Below are 19707 nucleotides of genomic sequence, written 5' to 3' on the forward strand. Positions count from 1 at the left end.
TCTAGTCCAGCATCCTGTTCTCACAGTGGCCAAATAGTTGCCTGTGGGAAACCAGCAAGCAGGATTCGAGTGGAAAAGCACCCACCCCTCCTACTGTTTCTAGCAGCTGGTATTCAGAATGCCTCCAACTGTGGAGTCAGAGCACAGCCATCACGGCTAGCAGCTAGTGATGGCCTTATGCACCGTATTTTTCGCTCCATAGGACGCACCGGACCATAAGACGCACCTTGTTTTAGAGGGGGAGAACAAGAGAGAAAAAATCTCCCCCTCTCAGCTCAGCGCCCCTTCAGTGAAGTGGCAGGAGAAACGGAGCCCCTTCCATTTCTCCTCCTGCTTGGCTGAAGGGGCGCTGTGCAGCTCTCCCTCTCTGCTGAAGCCAGGAGAGTCTTGCTCTCTTGGCTTCAGCGAAAGGAAGCTGAAGCCTGCGGAGCGCAGCGCGAGTTCCCGCTGCGCGCCGCAGGCTTTGGGTTCCTTTCGCTGAACCCGAAGCCTGCGGAGTGTAGTGGGAACTCGCGCTGCGCTCTGAAGGCTTCAGGCGGCTATCCCTGAAGCCTGAAGAGCAAGAGGGGTCGTGTGCACCGACCCCTCTCGCTCTCCAGGCTTCAGCGAAAGCAACACGAAGCCTCCGGAGCGCGGAGGGAGTGCTCCCTCTGCGCTTCGGTGGCTTCGCGTTGCTATCGCTGAAGCCAAGGAGCCTGCATTCGCTCCATAGGACACACATTTCCCCTTAATTTTTGGAGGGGAAAAAGTGTGTCCTATAGAGCAAAAAATACGGTACCTCCATTCATTTGTCTAATCCTCTTTTAAAGCCATCCAAGTTGGTGGCCATGACTGTATCCTATGAAAAAAAGTTCCACAGCCAATGATTTACTGGTAATGATAGTCTTTCAGTGCAGACTAATTTGCTGGTTCAAAATAGAGGCCCTCTTGAGGAACAGCCACCTCTGGACTGAACTTGCAGTTGGTGGAGAGCAGCGGCGGCGGCGGCAGCAGCAGCACACAATAATCTCTGTTGGTCTTCCTGAATGCTACTCTGGTTGAGGTCAACAGGGGAGCCTAGCCACACATTGCAAAGCAAAGCGCAAGAGTTCCTGAATTAGGGCACACATAGCTTCAACAGCACCTTCCCTCCTGAAGAGGTCACCATTGAGAATTCTAGCTGAAGCTGTCACAAAATTACACTGAGACAACAAGAAGGGACAAGACAGCACAGAGAGGGTATACCCATCAGCTGAACTGCAGAGATACAAGGGCCAGAAGAGAGCATGGGTTGTTGAAATCAGAACTGGAATTTAATATTGGTGTTTACCTGTACCTTCAATGTCTCTCCCTGCAAGGAGCTGTCACTGTCATCGTTTTCGTCAGGCTTAATCAAAATTGTATTACTCAGAAGATGGTTCTGTACGGCCATCAGATACCGCAGGCAAGAAGAGGCAGCCTTTAATATAAATGAGCACCATTTGCATTATCATCTCAACACTTCAACTAGAAAATCAGTACAGAAAAAGGTTGTGTGCTATTTTTGAAACATAAAGGAAGAAAACGAACAGGGAAATGTCAAATCATTCCCCTGCTAGACTGTCACAGCTCTGCAGTGCATTACAAGAATGTAACAAAAGAGTCACTAACTCAAGCTAAAATTTGAGAGATGTGTCACAAATTGCTGAATTTTGCTTAGTTGACACATAGGCAAGTAACAGTCAAATTAATTCTTAAAACAAAGCTGAATTCACAGGGATCAATGGATACATTCTAGAAAGGTCAACAGAGTGGGAATGGGATCTCAACATATTTATTGCAGTACACAGTGTAACTGTAAGTTTCAAACAATGCTGTATAGTTTATGCTTTGATTTCATGGGGGCACAGAAAACCTAAATTGAATTCAGCTTCCTGAAAACCTCACGCTTCCATTTTTTTACTTAAAGCAAGTTGCTAGCCCTTATTGGCTCTTCAGATATGCTTCAAAGTGTGAGGAAATGTCTGATGAAATCTCAGGAGTGGAAAGTAGAAAGTAACAGAGCAGGAGAGCTCCAATACTCTGCCTAACTCCTTAGCCCTCCTCCACAACTGGCAAAACCAAAATGATGCAAAATAGAAGCAGTTATGCAAATCTGCATACCTAGAGAGGACACAGAATTCTGCTATTCTTGGTGCAGACTTTGGATGGCTTGGGCCCAGCATTTCAATTAGCACAGTACACTGGTCTAAATCTGGCCCCACCTACTACTTCCCACGCCAGTACCCATTTGTACTATTCTTCCAAAATAGTCATAACCCAAATATTCAGGCTGCTTCTTCCTAACCCCATGACTTTCCTGTAAAGCAGGTCAGGATTGTTATGTTCATTATGCAGCCAGTATGGTATAGTGGCAAAACTGTGCCAGAAAACAATGGAAATAACTAGGTTCAGTTTCCCATTTAGGTGCAAAACTCACTGGATAAGCTTGGGTCATTTACTCACACTCACCTACCTCTCATGACTGTTACAAAGAGAAATGAGCAGGAAGGCTGAAGCTCTGAGCAAATGAGGCAGGATAAAAATGTAGCAAGATAAACACTATTACAGTGAGGGCTGAGGCTAAAACAGACTGGCTTGGTTTGATTCTGATCCATTCATTTGTTTTTATTTATACCCCAGTTTTCTACAGACAGAACCAAAAGCAGCTTGAAAGTGATTAAAATACAATCTAAAATAAAAAATCACATTAAAAGCAATCAACACTGGTTTGTTCATTGAGTTTTATCACTAATGCCAAGACTTAAACCGGACTTCCCATCATGCCATTCACTTTTAACTACCAATGCTAACATTAGCTCTTAATTAAGATTATTATTTTTTGTGGTTGACGTTCAAAGTAAGTGGCAGGGAGACAGAGCAGGGCAACATGGGGATGCAAGGCATTATCAGACACCTGGCCAAACACTCACAGCAGACAGCATGGAAAGGTTCATGCCAGTTTAGCCAGGTGCTCAATTTCATGGCAGGACAAAGTATAAGACTGCTCTTCCTAGGTGAGGCTGGGAAAGAAACTGGAAGAGCAGCATCAGCAGCTGCTGCCCCTTAGTACAATCTGAATCACAAGTTCCGAACTCTCCTAGGTACATAAGTCCTTGTTTCTCTTGTGTAGGAGAGTGTCAGTACATCGGCATGCAGGTGGCATCCAGAAAACAATCAGTGAGGTTTGCAGGCTCATCTATAACATTTGACAATCCAAATGCTCCCCTTAAACCTTGCAGAGACTGCTGCACTGCCCCTATCCTGGCTGTACCCATAAAACAAGAGGGCCTTTTGGAAAAAAGAGCAAGCTAGGAGGTGTTACTCACAGGCACAGTTGAGAGGAGCCTTTGAAATTCATCTCTGGATACAGTTTGGCACTTGGTGATTAAGATACATGATTCTCGGACAACGATCTTGAGAATGTAGTGCAAAAGTTCATCGTTTAGTCTTTAAAAATGTAGGAAATATATGGCAAAATGGTGAGGGTTCAGTACTGGAAACAAAAACACTCATGTGCAAGCATATTAAGTATTTTGGTAATGGTGAACTAGTAGTTACCATAAAAGACACAACCATGTTTGTATTTACTTAACTTACCTCTGTCTACAGGTACAGGACAGTTCCACACATCTAAGAGCAGGACCCTATGCCTTACAACCAACTCCTTAAAAGGGGGGGGGGGGTTCAAAAGTTTTTGATACTGCTGCTCTGCGCCACCTTGCTCTGCCATGCCACCCACCTCTGCCAGCACCACCCCTGTCTCTGCTGTCAGAGAAGTGGCGCCAGCATCAAAGCTGGTTTTAGGCAAGATATCTCATAAGATCTCTCAGCACCAATGCCAGTGTCAGAGGCACAGGTGAGGCTGCTTTGGGGGCTTCTGCCACCCGAGGCAGCTGCTTCACCCCACTTCATGGGTGGGCTGGCCCTAGCTGTGGTGTGGGGGTCTGTGCTTCCAAGCTCAAAATTCCACTGGTGCACTCTAGCACTCGGAAGTGCCTGAAGCAGCTCTTTAGATCCCAGAAATGGGAGCACAAATTTATGAGAAGCTTTCTGATGCAGGCAAACGCGTACCTAGCAAATGCCTGAGCAGAGGAAACTCCCTGTGGATTGGGCCTTCTGACAGTTTGCACTGCCCATAGAGATCCAAAGGGGATCTCGTTGCAAATAATTGCTGTGCACAAGAGAGTTGTGCGTGGTGGTGGTTGGGGAAATATAAAACAGATCATTTTATGTCATCATTTAATGGCTGAGGACTGCAAATTCACACTTTCAAACTTCTGTTTGGTTAGTCCAAATGTGCTTTCCTAAAACTGCAACAAATGGAAGAAGAAGAAGAAGAAGAGTTTGGATTTGATATCCCGCCTTTCACTCCCTTCAGGAGTCTCAAAGCGGCTAACATTCTCCTTTCCCTTCCTCCCCCACAACAAACACTCTGTGAGGTGAGTGGGGCTGAGAGACTTCACAGAAGTGTGACTGGCCCAAGGTCACCCAGCAGCTGCAGGTGGAGGAGCGGAGACTCGAACCCGGTTTCCCAGATTACGTGACTACCGCTCTTAACCACTACACCACACTGGCTCTCCTTTATCTGTCTTGCAATCTAATGTTTGTTTGTTTGTTTAATATACTACCCATAGTTTTTCAGTCACATGTTTTTATGTTATGTCCATGGAGAGTAAGTATAGCAAGTAAAGATCTAGGGCTTGAGTATCTCTTTTGATCTGGAGTACGGTACTTTCAAAATAAATTGCCCTGAACGACACAGACCTGAAATATCTGAAAGAACGCCTCCTTTCCTACATACCCTCTTGGTAGAGGGGGCTATCTTAGTAGTTCCTCTTCCCTGGGGACCCGGGATAGGGCATTTTGTGGAACTCCTTCCCCACAGAGAATTGCACCTTCATTATACAGCTTCCAGAGAAGGCTGAAGATGCAACTCTTTACCATGGCTTTGACACTTGAGGTGTATATTTTTAGGATTGTTTTAATCTTTTTCTAATATTGTATTGTAATGCTGTAAACCATCCCAAGACCTCAGGGTGAAGGATAAGCAGTAAATAAACAAATAAATAATAAAAACATATATTATGATCCGAGCTTCTGAGATTCTGTCCTTGTAGCACTGGCTCTCTGGAGGATGTACCATATTATTTATCTTACTGCCAAATCTTCTCTGGGATTTGAACTCAATTTTTAGACACTCTTCTTGAGGGGAAAATCAACAGGCCTGAAGCTACAAAAAAAACAACCCCAAACAATTTCTTGTAGGCTTCTGTTGTTGTGATTATTGTTTCTTGAAACCGTTACTAATTGTTCCTTTTCTGTTGCTTAGTAAGACACAGGATTTGTGCCATCTCCATTCCTTTTTAAAGGGGCCACTTGCCCCAAGCAAGCTGTGATGAAACACTTGGAAGCTGTACGACAGAAGCAGCAACTCTGAGAGAAGTCTTGATTGGATAGGATCCAGAGCTTTCAGCATGTGCACTAGGCAAATTACATCCCTTACATGCAGGAAGACCCATGTCACTTACCTGTAATGATCATCATCTTCACTGCCAAATCTGTTGTTCTGAAGCTGCTCTGCCAGGTTGGTCATGATCACATTTCGAAGCTGAGCAAGTCCACTGTTTCTGTCTCCTACAAGGAAATAATTCATGCGGGAAACTGGCTATATATAAATGTTGGCCTCAGCTGTAAATTCATGCTAGATGAAAATATTTCTTATTAAATGTGCAGCAGACTATGCTTTCTGGACCATATACTTTTAGCCAGTAGATGCTTCTCGATGTGGATGATTTAGCAGCTACCAAGCATTGCTGCTCTGCTGTAAACTGGAAGGCAGCCCTGTTTAAGGAAGCTTTTAACATTTGATGTTTTATCGTGTCTTTAATATTCTGTTGGGAGCTGCCCAGAGTGGCTGGGGAAACCCAACCAATGGGCAGGGTATAAATAATAAATAAATTAATAATAATAGTAATAATAGTAATAATAGTAATAATAATAATGGTTAAGTACTCCCTTCTCGCCTCATTGTACTCATAATCATGGATTTGGAAAAGGAAGGGTTACATTGATAGATCTGATTTCCATAGAATGAGATGGCTAGCATAATCTATACAGGTCACAACCAGCCAGCACAATGGGCCACCTACATCTGGGGCATCTGGAGGGGGGAAAGAGGTGGATTTTTGGCACTCTGAAATACAGTAGAAGCTGAACAGGAAAGGCATGATAGGGAGATATTTGTTGACAACGTCAGGAAAACATGGCTACTCTAGAGCAAAATATCAGTGTGGAAGCTGTCTACAATGAATTTTCATTACAGTCTTAGTGAAAACACTTACCTTCTGTTAAAACCAACTTAAGCAAGTTATTAATTTCCACTTCTCCAGGATACAGGTTATTTAGACCAGAGCTTAAAGAAGAGAAAAGAAAAGGTAACATTTAGTATCTGCAAAGACAGACAGCAGCAACAACAACAACAGAGTATTGGGGTACTTTAAAATCAAACAGATTAATTGTAGCATAAACATTGTCTTCTTCCTTCCTTCCTTCCTTCCTTCCTTCCTTCCTTCCTTCCTTCCTTTCTGCAGACTATTGAGACTACCTTTCTGAAAATTTTTAGCATTTGCTTCCTGAGTATAAAAGAAAAGTCGGGAATGTTGGGGCTTTTTGAATGTTTATGGTTAAGCAAGAAGGCCATCAACAGACAGTTTGGGGAAGTGGCTGGACTAAGACCTAGGAGACCAGGGTTCAAATTTCCACTCAACCATGAAGCTCACTGGGTAATCTTCCAGTTGCACTATCTCAGACTAAGCTACCTCACAGGGTTGTTGCGAGGATAAAACAAGGAAGAAAACTATGTATACTACCTTGAGCTCCTTGGAGGAAAGGTGGGGCGTAAATGTAATAATAATATATACAAAGAAAACCACTATGTTCAAAAAGGGCCTCTTTGGATATCAAAAGGAAGTCTTTTCCACCCTCTTATGTAACCAGACTCAAACTAAGAATTATTTTATGGGAAATAAGGTTCAAGCAAGCAATTGCTTCTACAGTTAAAGGAATGAAAACACACATTTTTTCCTCTTTATTTAATTATCTGTTGTTGTTGCTGCTGCTGCTTGTGCCACAAAGAGCAAGGAAATCATACTGCAGAAGCAATTATATTTTAGCTTAAGGCTTACCTGTGTATTTCTTGAAATGTTTGCTAGCAACTTACACAATGTGCAATCTCTATTGCATTCGGTACCCAGTGAAGTAAATTAAGAATACTCTTATTTCATAGAAGAGGATCTGAGGCTAAGTAACTGCAATTTATCCAAGGCTATGCAGTCAGCCTGTGGCTCAGGAGGAATTTGAACTCAAGTTTGCCAGATCAAAGTCCAGCACTCAGCTGGGTGGCTATTAATTTAATTCTACACTCTGAAAATTTAATTCTACACTTCACCAGTGTAGAATTAAACCAAGTTTCCTCAACAACATTATCTGGTCATACAGTGCAGCAACCAGTTAATAATTCTCTAACATCAATCAACATGGCTGAAAAAAAAACAGGCTTTGGATCCAAAATACACTTTTATTATTCCAGAACTGAGAACACTGAGCCTCATAAATATAGATCTGCAAACTACTCTAGAAGATTTTGTTCTCAAGTTTTGGAGTGTGTCCCATATACAGGAAAATGCGACGCCCAAGATCAGGCATGGGCAACCTCGGCCGCCCAGATGTTTTGGGACTACAACTCCCATCATCCCTAGCTAACAGGACCAGTGGTCAGGGATGATGGGAATTGTAGTCCCAAAATATCTTGAGGGCCGAGTTTGCCTATGCCTGCCCAAGATGAATGCCCTTTGCCCTTTAGATGTACATTATCTGGTTATCTTAACGCAGGACTGTGACGCTCCCCATGCTTTGGCCAAAAGATGAAAGAAGTGGCAGATAGAAGAGTGGGGACCATCTTTAACCTTTTAACTACAACTAGCCAAAAGAACTATGCCCAACCAGCACCAGCAGCAGTAGCTCTCTCAACAGAACTTCAAAGTCACCCTAAAGTAGATGGTAGAAATGCTTGCTTTCTTCTATATAGCCGATACCAACTATCTAGGACTTTCTGACCATTTTAACTGATGGCCTCCTAAGAGTGCAATGCCCAAAGCTGGGAAATAGGCTGGCCAGCTGGTTAATTTTGAAGTTATGCATTTAAACAACAGGTTTACATTCTCTACTACTGTGTGCTGCAAGCGTCCTGTATAAGACAGAACCCAATGACAAAGCTTGGATGTTGTCTGGCAAATATCCACCCCACCCACAACCTCCTCTCATTTTAAGATTTTTAACCTCAGCTAGCAAGAAGCAATGGGACATGGGTGGCGCTGTGGTCTAAATCACAGAGCCTAAGGCTTGCTGATCAGAAGGTCAGCATTTCGAATCCCCGTGATGGGGTAAGCTCCCGTTGCTTGGTCCCAGCTCCTGCCCACTTAGCAGTTCGAAAGCACGTCAAAGTGCAAGTAGATAAATAGGTACCACTCTGGCAGGAAGGTAAATGGCGTTTCTGTGCACTGCTCTGGTTCACCAGAAGCAGCTTAGTCATGGCTGGCCACATGACCCAGAAGCTGTACGCTGGCTCCCTCGGCCAATAAAGCAAGATGAGCGCCTCAACCCCAGAGTCGTCCGCAACTGGACCTAATGGTCAGGGGTCCCTTTACCTTTAGCAAGAAGCAGGCTGGAAAGTGACAGTAGAAGTTCCTTCCCAAAAAAACACCCAGTGACCTGGAATAGACAGGGAGGAAGCCTAGCATATACTGGTGACCAAACTAGCTGCCTTCCTTTGGGCTAGGTTCAGCCAAGTCCTAGTGTAAAGCACAGAAAATTCACGCTTCACTATAATGAAGCTTAGAATGGCTGCTCTGTGGTTTTTACCAAGTCAGGCCTTGAAAGTATTATCTTCACAAGGACTACAGGATTTTTAGGATTTGATTGATTGTAGTGAGCTAAGAGGACATACCTGATTGCCAGGCAGACCTCCTTCTGAATCTCAGGGCTGATCTGGTCCACTGGTGCCATCAGTAACTGCCAAAGCAAGAGGCCGGATCGTCTTACGATGTCACGATTCTTCTCGGTTTGAGGGCTGAAGAAAAATTTAAAAACCACCTGCAAAGACAAACATGGGACTGTTTGTACAAATGCTCATGTTGAATTGTCAGATATGAGAAACAGAGTACCATAAAAAGAGCATATGGAATCTGATGGTTTACTTATTGATATTAATATAATTTATGCAGTCTCTGCCATGACCACAGGGTCCCTACTCTCACTGAAAGGAGATTTAAAAGAAGCACTGAGTTGGAGCCAACAGATTAGTTTGCAGTGTGTGGTTGGTAGCAGAGCGCATGTATGATGCCTGTAACAATTGCTTCAGTTTGCAGGTGTGACCATACACTCAAAAAAGGTGGACAACCCCTCTCACCAGCTTCATTCCAGTGGCCAAAGGTGAGGGACAAAAAGCAAAAGTCCCTCAAGAAAAAACAGAATAAAATGTGAACATTTCCGCTGCCCTTTACTGACGTAACCACACAAGTTAGCTGAAACAGGTGGGTCTGATAATGCTTACAACAATTGCTGCAGAATACCATCAAGAACACCTCTCTTGGATAAAGCTTCCATGACTGAGAAAGAACCCGCCAATGCTCCAATTCAGTTCCAGCACTTCTGACTCTGCTCACAGGAAGCGTGAGAAAATCCTTACATATCCCACCACTCCCACTAAGGGCACCGTATTTTTCGCTCTATAGGACACACTTTCCCCACTCCAAAAATGAAGGGGAAATGTGTATGCGTCCTATGGAGCAAATGAAGGCTTTCGCTCTCCAGGCTTCAGGAAGCTATCCGCAAGCCTTGGGAGCTCGGTGGGAGTGCCCACATCCCGAAGCCTGGGGCACACTGAGCAGATATCCACAAGCCTGGGAAGCTCGGCGGATAGCAGCCTCCAAACCCGACCTGGTTTGGAGGCTGGCGGTGGGAAAAGCAGCACTTCTCCCCACCGCCAGCCCCACAAGCTCGGAGGACAGCGGGGAGGCGGAGCGCCACCTTCCTGCTGTTCCCCGAACTGGTTTGGATGCTGGCGGTGGGGAGAGGCAGCGCTCCCCACCCCCCGCTAGCCCCAAAGAGCAGGTCGAAAGGAACCCAAAGCCTCCAGAGCCCAGCGGGAATCCCACTGGGCTCCGGAGGCTTCGGGTGAACGCACCTTGAACGCACAGAACGCACCTTGACTTAGAGGGGGAGAACAATAAAAAAATTTTTTCCTGTTCTCCCCCTCCTATGGTCCAGTGCGTCCAATAAAGCGAAAAATACGGTACTTTGCCTGAGTATCCCACACCCCCAATCCAAAAGCAAACAATTACATTAGGATAGCACAATTACACTAGGATAGCACGCACCTGGAAGACAACCAAGATGCAGCGTATAATGCAGGTGTCCCCATTGACCATAGCTTTCTCCATAATGTCGCAAATGCTGCTAAGATGATGGCCCTCGATTGGGTGTTGCTTGCCCAGAAAGTTTGTGATTGGAAGGTTGTTACTCGCTGCCAGCAGGTTGAGTTGATGGATACACATAGCACCAACATGGTGCAGTAATTGATTGATAACCTCATTTGTGGTTATGGCATCTCCTAAAGCAGTAAGAAACGTTTTATAAATTGGAAGTGCATTTCAAGGTATCATCAAGGTTTATTCATTCTGTGCCTTTCAACTGTGCCTAGTCTAAAACATAAGGTTTCCCACCCCCAAATATTCAAATAACTGTGTGGAATTCAAACAGAGAATTCCCAGGTTTGATCCTCAGTGTTTCCAGGTTATAAGTAGAATGGTGAGGTTTGGTGCTTGCAATCTCGGGGGGACACTCTCAGTTGGAATAAGCAACACTAGGTAGACATCTTGGTGGGCCAATGGTCTGACAGTAAAGCATCTTCATATATTTATATGGATGGAAGGGAAGCAAGAGAAGGGCTTGGAGATTGAGTGTAGCTGCCCACAAGTTTTAAATAACTGGGAATAGCAACCATACATGCAGTGCTGATGCAAGGGTATTTTGCACAGCTTGGATCCCTCTAACGTGGATTTGTTGGTTTGGCCTTTGCAAGCCACCACCTCTCAAACCCATTTTTTTTCCAAATGGAAGACAATTAACAAACTACTTCATGAGACTTTCGACAGGGTAAACATGTTGAAGTTTGCCCCATACTACAATTTGTACTATATAGCTGATGATGTGGTATCAATACCTGATTATTTCACTGCTAATGTTTGCATTCAGAGAAGCACCGTTTTGTGGCTTTCTCCTGCAGCTGTAATAGTCAATTGCCATCCTTCAGCGGAATTCCACAGAAATTCAAAGGAAAGATCCCAGCATCTTGTAGTTTGTAACTTCAAAAGCAGGAGAACTTCAAACACCCTGATTATTATTTTGGTTCTGATCAAAGGAAGTTCTGTTCTATATATACCCTCACCAACCTTGTATGAAAGAGCTGTTCTGCCCTGCTGGTTTCTCAGTCAGGTGCAGCATGGCTCAAAGGCAATGCCCACTGATCCAGGCTGTCCATCTCACATTTCACTAACAATGACTTTGTACAGAGTGCTGACTGCTGATTTCCCCCTCACCTTTTGGTTCCACAATTATATGGCTGACTCCTAGCCTCTGGCAAACGTGATGGAAGGCTTGGTTCCCTGGATTGCACCAATGATCAATATAGTCATTCGAGCATGTCCAGATCATGTTATTCATAGCATCATAGCACGCTCCTGAACAAAAACAATCAATAGCTCTTTTTATCAAAAGTGGCTTATAATGCAAAACAGGTCCAGACAGATGCCTTTACGGTTGGTAACAATTCCTCTTAACATACACATGCACCTCCTCCCTCCTCTGCACCCCTTCTCACCAACAGCTTCATTTGGTCCTAAAGGACTTTTCTTTGTTTTTATTCCTCAGAAGTAAAGACTGTTCCTAAGCATTCCATAACAACTCAGCAGCTAAGCCAACGGCTAGGGAGGTCTTCTTGCAATGAATCTTACATCTAATAAGAGATGCTTCCAAGATAGCAGCTTATGTGCCACTCAGATTTTTACACATTTTCTAGTTTACCTGATTTTGGGGGGAAACTGATAAAAGCACTCCCCCCCCCTGTAGATCTGCTTGCTTTAATGGACTGCCTCCCTTGCCTTCATTCAACCACAGCAAGCACTCCAGTGTCCACCACTCCAAGGCTGGTGTTTACTTTGCAAATAGATTTATAGATATTGCTATCAATGGTACAAAATAAAGCAAGAAACAACTCTCTGAACTCCCCTCTGCCATGATCCACAAATGCTAACTTAAAAAACCCACCACCATTACCCTGCCAATGGCACCTTAGGTCAGCCAAGGTTTAGAGCAAATATACAGTTTCAAGCAATTCTCCTATACACATATATTGTTAATTGCCTCTTATTATAAACTTTATTAGCCTTCTCCTACTTTGGCAGATTATTTCTGTTACTTTAAAAAAGAAAAAAAGAGGTGTGTCTGAACAGATTAGCTGTTTAAAGCAAGCCAGATACTTCTCAGAGAAACCTGTAAGCAAGGGCATCAAATGCCATTATTGCCATTACCAAGTTGCATCTAAAACTGCATATTAATTCCTTACCAAGACCAGGAACAAGAGCACCACGTCCAAGTGAGGTCCCAGCAGCATCAATGAGATCCGCTCGACTTGTAAACTGTCCATCTGAGATATTGTACACCAGACTCGAAGCCAGAACTTTAAACAGAGAGCCTACAATCAATCCCTTGAAAGCTCACATATTTATTTGAACTGTGCGTTATGCACAGGAGCTTAATTGTTAAACACAGACAGTTATTTAATTTCTACAGTGAGAGAATCGAGATACCGAGGCTTGTACTTAACTGGAAGCCTTTTGCCCTGGAAACTACCTGCTTTTCCCAAACTTCAGCTGAAGCCCCACAGGTCACTGGCAACCCCAAGCCTCCCTCCATATGTTGCAGGTCAGACCTACAGGCCAAAAGAAGCCCTTGCGGGCTCTCTATCCACCCTTGGGACTCTCCCCAGGCCAAGCCCTCTGCCCAGACTAGCTCTGCAACCTCCTTGAATGCCTCTGCCTGGCTGGAATGTCTCCTTGAGCTGTGATAATCCCTCTTGTTCGCCTGAACAGAGAGTGGTGTATGCATAGAAACCCCTGCCTACTATACAACAGTAAGAGTCACATCCACCGTACTACCCACTTTTGCCTCTGACTACACCCACTACTGATATGCAGCTTCTGGAAGGTGCCCCTTGGCCTGAAAAATGTGGGTACTATATAAGCATGTTGTCCAGGAACAGTAGCACCACCATTGCAGGGGGTTGGACTAGATGGCCCTTGTGGTCCCTTCTAACGCTACAATTCTACAATTCTATGCTCTCAACAGGGGCAGGGCAGTCATATGTATTTTAGTCATGTGACTGTCACATTCACATGCAAAGCAAGGGTGGAGGAGTGTCTAGTCTTACATGAAAAGGAGATGAGAGGAATGAAACCCACCCCTCTTTCCCTCTGCTGTGCTCACTGCCCCAAGCAATTACAGCTCCCCGACAATCTTTCAGTATCAGAGTGGGGCTAAAAGAAAAGCGACTGCAAGAAAAGGAACTCTGCTGCATCAAAGCATACCCTCACCCCCATTTTATATGTCAACTGGGCATATATTTTCATCAAATTTGAACACTAAGCCCTATGCTGGAAATACGGTAGGTTTCAAGGCTATACCCAGCTAGCTCAAATCAACGACTGAGAAATAAACTTGGAAGAAGTGCCTTATTTAAGGTGGACAGATGGAGCAAAATAATGGTTTACAATAAATAAATATAATGGCACTGGATACATTAAGAGAATTATCTAGGGACCAAGCGGAAAGGCCGCGCAAGATGCATGGCAAATCAGTTTGCTGGGTTTTTTAAAAAAACCAAACCAACTCAGAGGGAGCAAGAAGGCAGGCTGGAGAGGACTTACTTTTCAAGGATGACAAGCCACTTGTTCCACCAAAGAGCGACCGCGTGGCAGAGCTGCCAGAGGCACCCGGGGGTGGGACTAACATCACCAAATAAGTCCCACATGTGTATATTGGAGTCTTTCGTAGCATTTTTAGAGGCAGACCACAACTAGTGTTAGCAGCTGAAAAGATCAGATGAACATCATGATAAGCAAAAAAAAAAAAAAAGCGGTTGCCCATGAAAAAGGCAGAAGGGGGGGGGGAGCTAAATTCTGGGATGAAAGCTGGATGGATGGACAAGCGAGATTCAAACCCCAAAGAGAAGCCTACAGTTACTTGTGTTACAATGTAGGATCTTGAGAAGAGACACCATCTACCAAGATAATGCCTTCATCTGAAGCAAGAGGACCCCACACTTCCAGCAGAGACCGTGCAGGAGATGCTCCTGGTGTGCTCTGACACATAGGGCATGAGAAGCAAAATTATCCTTAATACTGGACTCTGCTTATCAAAGCAAATCAAGGTGCAAAATCATTAAAACAAACCCCTTCCTCACCTGCTTGGTCCTCTTTCAGTGTATTGGAGATGGTAGAGCCAGTCAGGGCAGCCAAGGTTGCTGAGGGAGAGGCTCTGTACCTTGAAAGCCTGCTCAGAAGCATCTCATTGATGCTTTTTGCTGAATCCCCCTCTTTCCTCATGAGTATTATCCGCTCTTGGAGGGGACTGGCCACACAGGCGCCATTTTCCACCTAGTCCAATGAGCCAAGACAACACAGAGCATTACACGTCTGGGGGGGGGGGAATGCACCCCAAACTCTAGTCCCTGAGCACAGGCTCAAATGGGGGAGGGATGAACTTTAATTATGAGACGCAGATTGCCCATCCTGAGCAGCATCAGCGTTGATCACAATGCAACGAGAAAGATATTGGCTTTGGGCATTTTATAATTATGAAACAAAGGGATGAACACATGAGAAATAAAATATCAAATGGTACACAGGACACACATTCAGCAGCAAATAAATAAAAATGGAGAAGTGGAAGACAGAGATGGAGTAGTCACAGCTACAAGGCGTAGAAGGGAAAATATTTTGTAAATTGGAAGTACTCTGTAAACAACAAGCAGTAACTAGCTTTAAGCATTAAAGGCATTTGCATCCTGCTCCTTGGCCAAAAAAGCAGCTTACAATATGGTCCCTTACCCTCACAATCTAAGACGACACAAATGGAAAAGGGACCAGGAGGGAGGAGGGGGAAAGGAAGCTCAGGCACTAACTTAAGTTACAGAGTAAAGCCCAATTCCTATCACCCCCCCACCCACCTCCCAAAACACACACTTTGTAACAGCACTCACTGTGAGCTCAAAAACATCCATGAAGACAGAGTGTCCCTTTGGTGTTTTTTCATTCAAGCTTGCAGGAGACCAAATCCAATAGAAGTAGGTGCCATCCGAAGAAAGGTGCACAGTGGTCATAGTGCTGCCAACTGGAAAGTGATCTGCTGGCATTGGGAGAAGCTGACATACCTGTAGCATCGCATAAAAGCAAAGGGGACAGGAAGGTGAGAGAGAAGACGGGAGGAGAAGGGATAAAAAATATGTTGTACTAACTCTCATGAACACTGACATGATAAACTGGCCTAGTTTATGTGTAATGCTAAAGTGCTTTACTCCTACCTGGTCAATTTGTTGCAGTGCTGTCCTGAACCAAGCTATAGGTTGGCTTAATATGTTATCCAAACTTTGGCTCACGGTTTAGCTCTCATGGACAAACCATGAGCCATCAACTATACACTCTCATGGTTACCATCTTGTAATTAATCCAGAGAGATCTAAGCCATGGGCTTGAGGCCAGATAATATGCCAAGCCATTACCACTGAGCAATTCTGCAAAAGACTCATTTTATAATTAACGCCAATTTTTATGCTTTGTAGGACTGTTGAACATACCTACCTATACAGTCGTACCTTGTTTTGCGGCCAGGATCAGTTCCAGCGAACCAAGCCACTAGCCAAAAAGGACGCAGGGCAAAGCGCCACGTCTGCGCACAGAGTGGTTTGCGCTTCTGCGCATGCATGAAGCGTGATTTTGCGCTTCTGCACGTGTGCAAGCGGCAAACCTGGAGGTAACCCGTTCCGGTACTTCCGGGTTTGCCACGGATGTTCACCGGAATGGACGCTAGACAAGGCGGACGTTCACGGAGGTATTACTATAAAGGAAAGTACTGGAAACCAAATTTGCTTTGTCCAGATACCTTGCTAAAATTGTTACAAAACAAAAGCACTCACATTTTGCAAACTTACATTTGCCAATCAAGCACACTGAAATGTTGCTATGGTGGGTTTTTTTTAAAAAAAAATTCACTCAATAACCAAATAAGCACTCCCATCAATTCCCACATCCTCACAATGTTCGATTTTACTTGACTTCCTTGAACTTGGGAGGGCCGATATGTGAAGCACCTACTTTGCAAACAGAAAATCCCAGGTTCAGCTCCCAGCATCTCCAGGAACAACTGGGAAAGACTTGATGATTTAAATAAGCAAGAAAAAGATTTTATTTACATCAGTCTCCCTTTGATACTTCATATGCTTACTAAGAAAATGGTGCAAATCCGACAGCTAAATCATGTTGTTTTACGACTAAATAGAGTATTTACTCTATTGCTTCATTTTTACAACCAAGTCTCACATCCCACTATATACATTTTGCATGATTTCCATTTTGACTGGAAAAGGAGTATCTTTAACATATATGAGGTATCTAACATATTCTTATACGACCAACAGCAATTACAGTTTGCAAGTACAATACTACAATTCTATTTAATCAACCAGAACATAAGAAGAGCCCTGCTGCATCAGGCCAAAGGCCCAACTGCTTCATTTCTGCTTCACTGGCCCAGCCCCACCCTCACAAAAAAGGAGCAAACAAAAATGAAGAGCCCATGACTGATAGTTTAAAGTTGGATTGATTGTTACTGGACAAACTGGAGAAAATTATTTCCATCAAGTGAAGATGTAATTTTTGGTAGCTGGAGTGTAAATATCAGTATTTGGGAAATGATCAGCTTGCTTCTTCATTTATGCATTTGTGCAAAATGAGGTATATAAATAGACTGACTGTGAACATAACTAATATGATTTTAAATGCTTTATATGTTTTCAAATTAGACTTGCAGATGACAGCCAGAGAGATGTGTGGCTACAAGTTCTAAGTACAGAATCTAAGCACAGAACTAACATGACAGAAAAAGCAGCAACAACAGAGGACCCCCAAACACCAGCAATCATTTATCCCCTCATCCTAGACTGAGGTAAAAAAAAGGTAAAGGTAAAGGATCCCTGGACGGTTAAGTTCAGTCAAAGGCGACTATGGGGTGCTGTGCTCATCTTGCTTTTCAGGCCAAGGGAGCCGGCGTTTGTCCACAGACAGCTTTTCTGCTCATGTGGCCAGCATGACTAAACTTCTTCTGGCACAATGGGACATTGTGACGAGTGCCAGAGCGCACGGAAACGCTGTTTACCTTCCCACTGCAGCAGTACCTATTTATTTACTTGCACTGGCGTGCTTTCGAACTGCTAGGTTGCCAGGAGTTGGGACAGAGCAATGGGAGCTCATCACCGTCGTGCAGATTCGAACCGCTGACCTTCTAATTGGCAAGCCCAAGAAGTGCAGTGGTTTACATCACAACGCTACCCGCATCCCAACTCTGGTACAGGAATACCAGCCTGGAAAACCAGCTTAATTTCTCCTCTGCACCTCTGACATAACATCTTGTTTGGAGGCATTATGCAGGCAAAGCAGTTTATATACCACATGCTAGTGACTTGTTTGCTGATACATCAAGACTTAGGATCAGGACCATGAGTCATTGATACAGCTAGCATGCAATATTTTGCTGAGCCACAGATGTTCTTGATATTGGATTTCTACCCTTCAAAGAGAAACTGCTACAGTAATCTCTGAAATACACACGGTGGGGGGAAATTATCAGGATCCAAGTAATATTTCTTCACTTCAAGGCAAAAGTCAATAAAGCTTTTAAATCGCTAGATTAAGAAGTTCTACAGGAAAAGATAACACATACACTGGCCCTTTTCTTTTTTTTCTTTTTGGAAACTCCAAACGGTCTCCAGAGGACACTGACAGAAAGGTGAAATAACAAGGGGAAAATGGTTTCTGGAAGTAGGCATGTCCTGCATCTTCTTTATTTATCAGGGGAATACCTGTACACTCCCACCCCAATGGCAGCCTTGCAAGTTATCAAAGCCACCCTCTAGGGCAGAGCTTTTCAAACTTTCCATGTTGGTGACACACTTTACTCATGCATCATTTCTCGACACAGTAATTCAGTTTTACTAGCAAACCAAAGGTTAAACTAACCCCTTTCCAGCGTTTGCACGACACATCTACACAATGCAGCCGACACACTAATGTGTCACGACACACGGTTTGGAAAGCTCTGCTCTAGGGTAATGGGAAATAGCAGCAGGTCTCTAGAGTCTTGATGTGAACCTGGAACACTGTGTTATCAAGGAGAATTTGTTTGCAAAGTGTGGCTACAGAGAAAAGTGGCTGGATGGACTATAAAATCTCTGATAAACATTTTCAAAAAAACACTATGCCATGCATATGAAATTAAAGATGCTGCTCCAATTTTTTACTTTACCTGCAGGGTATTCTGGTCAATAACCTGGAAAAGGGAGTGAGGTTTGTTATCAAAAGAGACGGGTCTGTGAAGAAGCTTGCCATTGCCAAAAGCAACCCACCCTGGTTCCAACTCTTCATTACGGCAGTACACAAAGCCTCTGAAGGGAAAAGAAGGGAAGTTACACTTCAATTATGATGCACCTTTATTTATTACAGTTCAGAATCAGAATGATGATAATAATAATAATAATAATAATAATAATAATAATAATAATAATTTATTTATACCCCAGCCACTCTGGGCAGCTACCAACAGAAGACTGCTGCAGACATGACTCTCAACACCATTTGCTGTCCTGTGTTTGGAATGACAAATACAGTAATTGACAATATAAACAAACTGAGCATTTAATGATGCCATAGCTTACCGTAAAGTACCATGTAATCCAGATCCTAATTTGCTTATTCCTCTGCCAACTGAGTTTGTTGTATAAAGATAAAGCCCATCTGCTGCAAGGCAGCGTCCTAAGTCTGCATCTGTATGAGGAAACAGTGTTAGAAAAACATGAGAAAACTTGGTATACTTGTTTGTATAACATTATTCTTGTTTATAAAACCCAATAAAATAATAAGAACAAATCCAAAAAGAAAGAAAGAAAAGAAACTGAGATATGAAAGCTAGGAGCTAAATGACACCTTAAACCTAGGTTATGGGCACAACAATGGAATGTCTAGGCGTGCTTTTTTTATAACAAGAATGCAATGCTGAAAATGAATGAACTGCAGCTAAGATATTATGTTCATTTTTCACATGGTCTAGTCCTTCCCCTGCCCCCCCCCCATCACTTCTCCAATCTGCAAGGAGTAGATGGAAGTGGGGAGGCAGAATAAAGGTCCTCCTTTCCTTCCACTCCACAATTTTAATCTGAAATCTTAGGCGCAGCACTGCGCCCAGAGCTCAGAAACTGCTTGCGCAAATGAAATTCCCTGCCGCAAAATGCGCCTAGAACAATAGGAGTTTCGAACACTGGAA

The 19707-nt window shown here is 43.7% G+C and overlaps 1 protein-coding gene across 4 annotated transcripts in view; it reads right to left on the bottom strand.

Annotated features, from left to right (window-relative positions):
- Positions 1 to 19707, bottom strand: part of HECTD4 (HECT domain E3 ubiquitin protein ligase 4) — a 110965-nt gene that overhangs the window by 65772 nt on the left and 25486 nt on the right. For 3 of the 4 annotated variants that reach the window (XM_082229625.1, XM_082229628.1, XM_082229626.1), the window contains exons 5-17: positions 19103 to 19211; positions 18694 to 18832; positions 15377 to 15547; positions 14579 to 14771; positions 14043 to 14204; positions 12683 to 12796; positions 11658 to 11798; positions 10437 to 10669; positions 9005 to 9150; positions 6342 to 6412; positions 5529 to 5634; positions 3327 to 3447; positions 1310 to 1438 (exon numbers count right to left, since the gene is read on the bottom strand). In XM_082229625.1, the coding sequence (XP_082085751.1) occupies positions 1310 to 1438; positions 3327 to 3447; positions 5529 to 5634; positions 6342 to 6412; positions 9005 to 9150; positions 10437 to 10669; positions 11658 to 11798; positions 12683 to 12796; positions 14043 to 14204; positions 14579 to 14771; positions 15377 to 15547; positions 18694 to 18832; positions 19103 to 19211 (1835 nt within the window). The remainder of the gene's footprint in view (positions 1 to 1309; positions 1439 to 3326; positions 3448 to 5528; positions 5635 to 6341; positions 6413 to 9004; positions 9151 to 10436; positions 10670 to 11657; positions 11799 to 12682; positions 12797 to 14042; positions 14205 to 14578; positions 14772 to 15376; positions 15548 to 18693; positions 18833 to 19102; positions 19212 to 19707) is intronic. The other variant, XM_082229627.1, reaches the window with a different exon arrangement.

This window comes from Podarcis vaucheri (assembly GCF_965113315.1).
Source record: "Podarcis vaucheri genome assembly, chromosome: 7".
NCBI lineage: Eukaryota > Metazoa > Chordata > Lepidosauria > Squamata > Lacertidae > Podarcis > Podarcis vaucheri.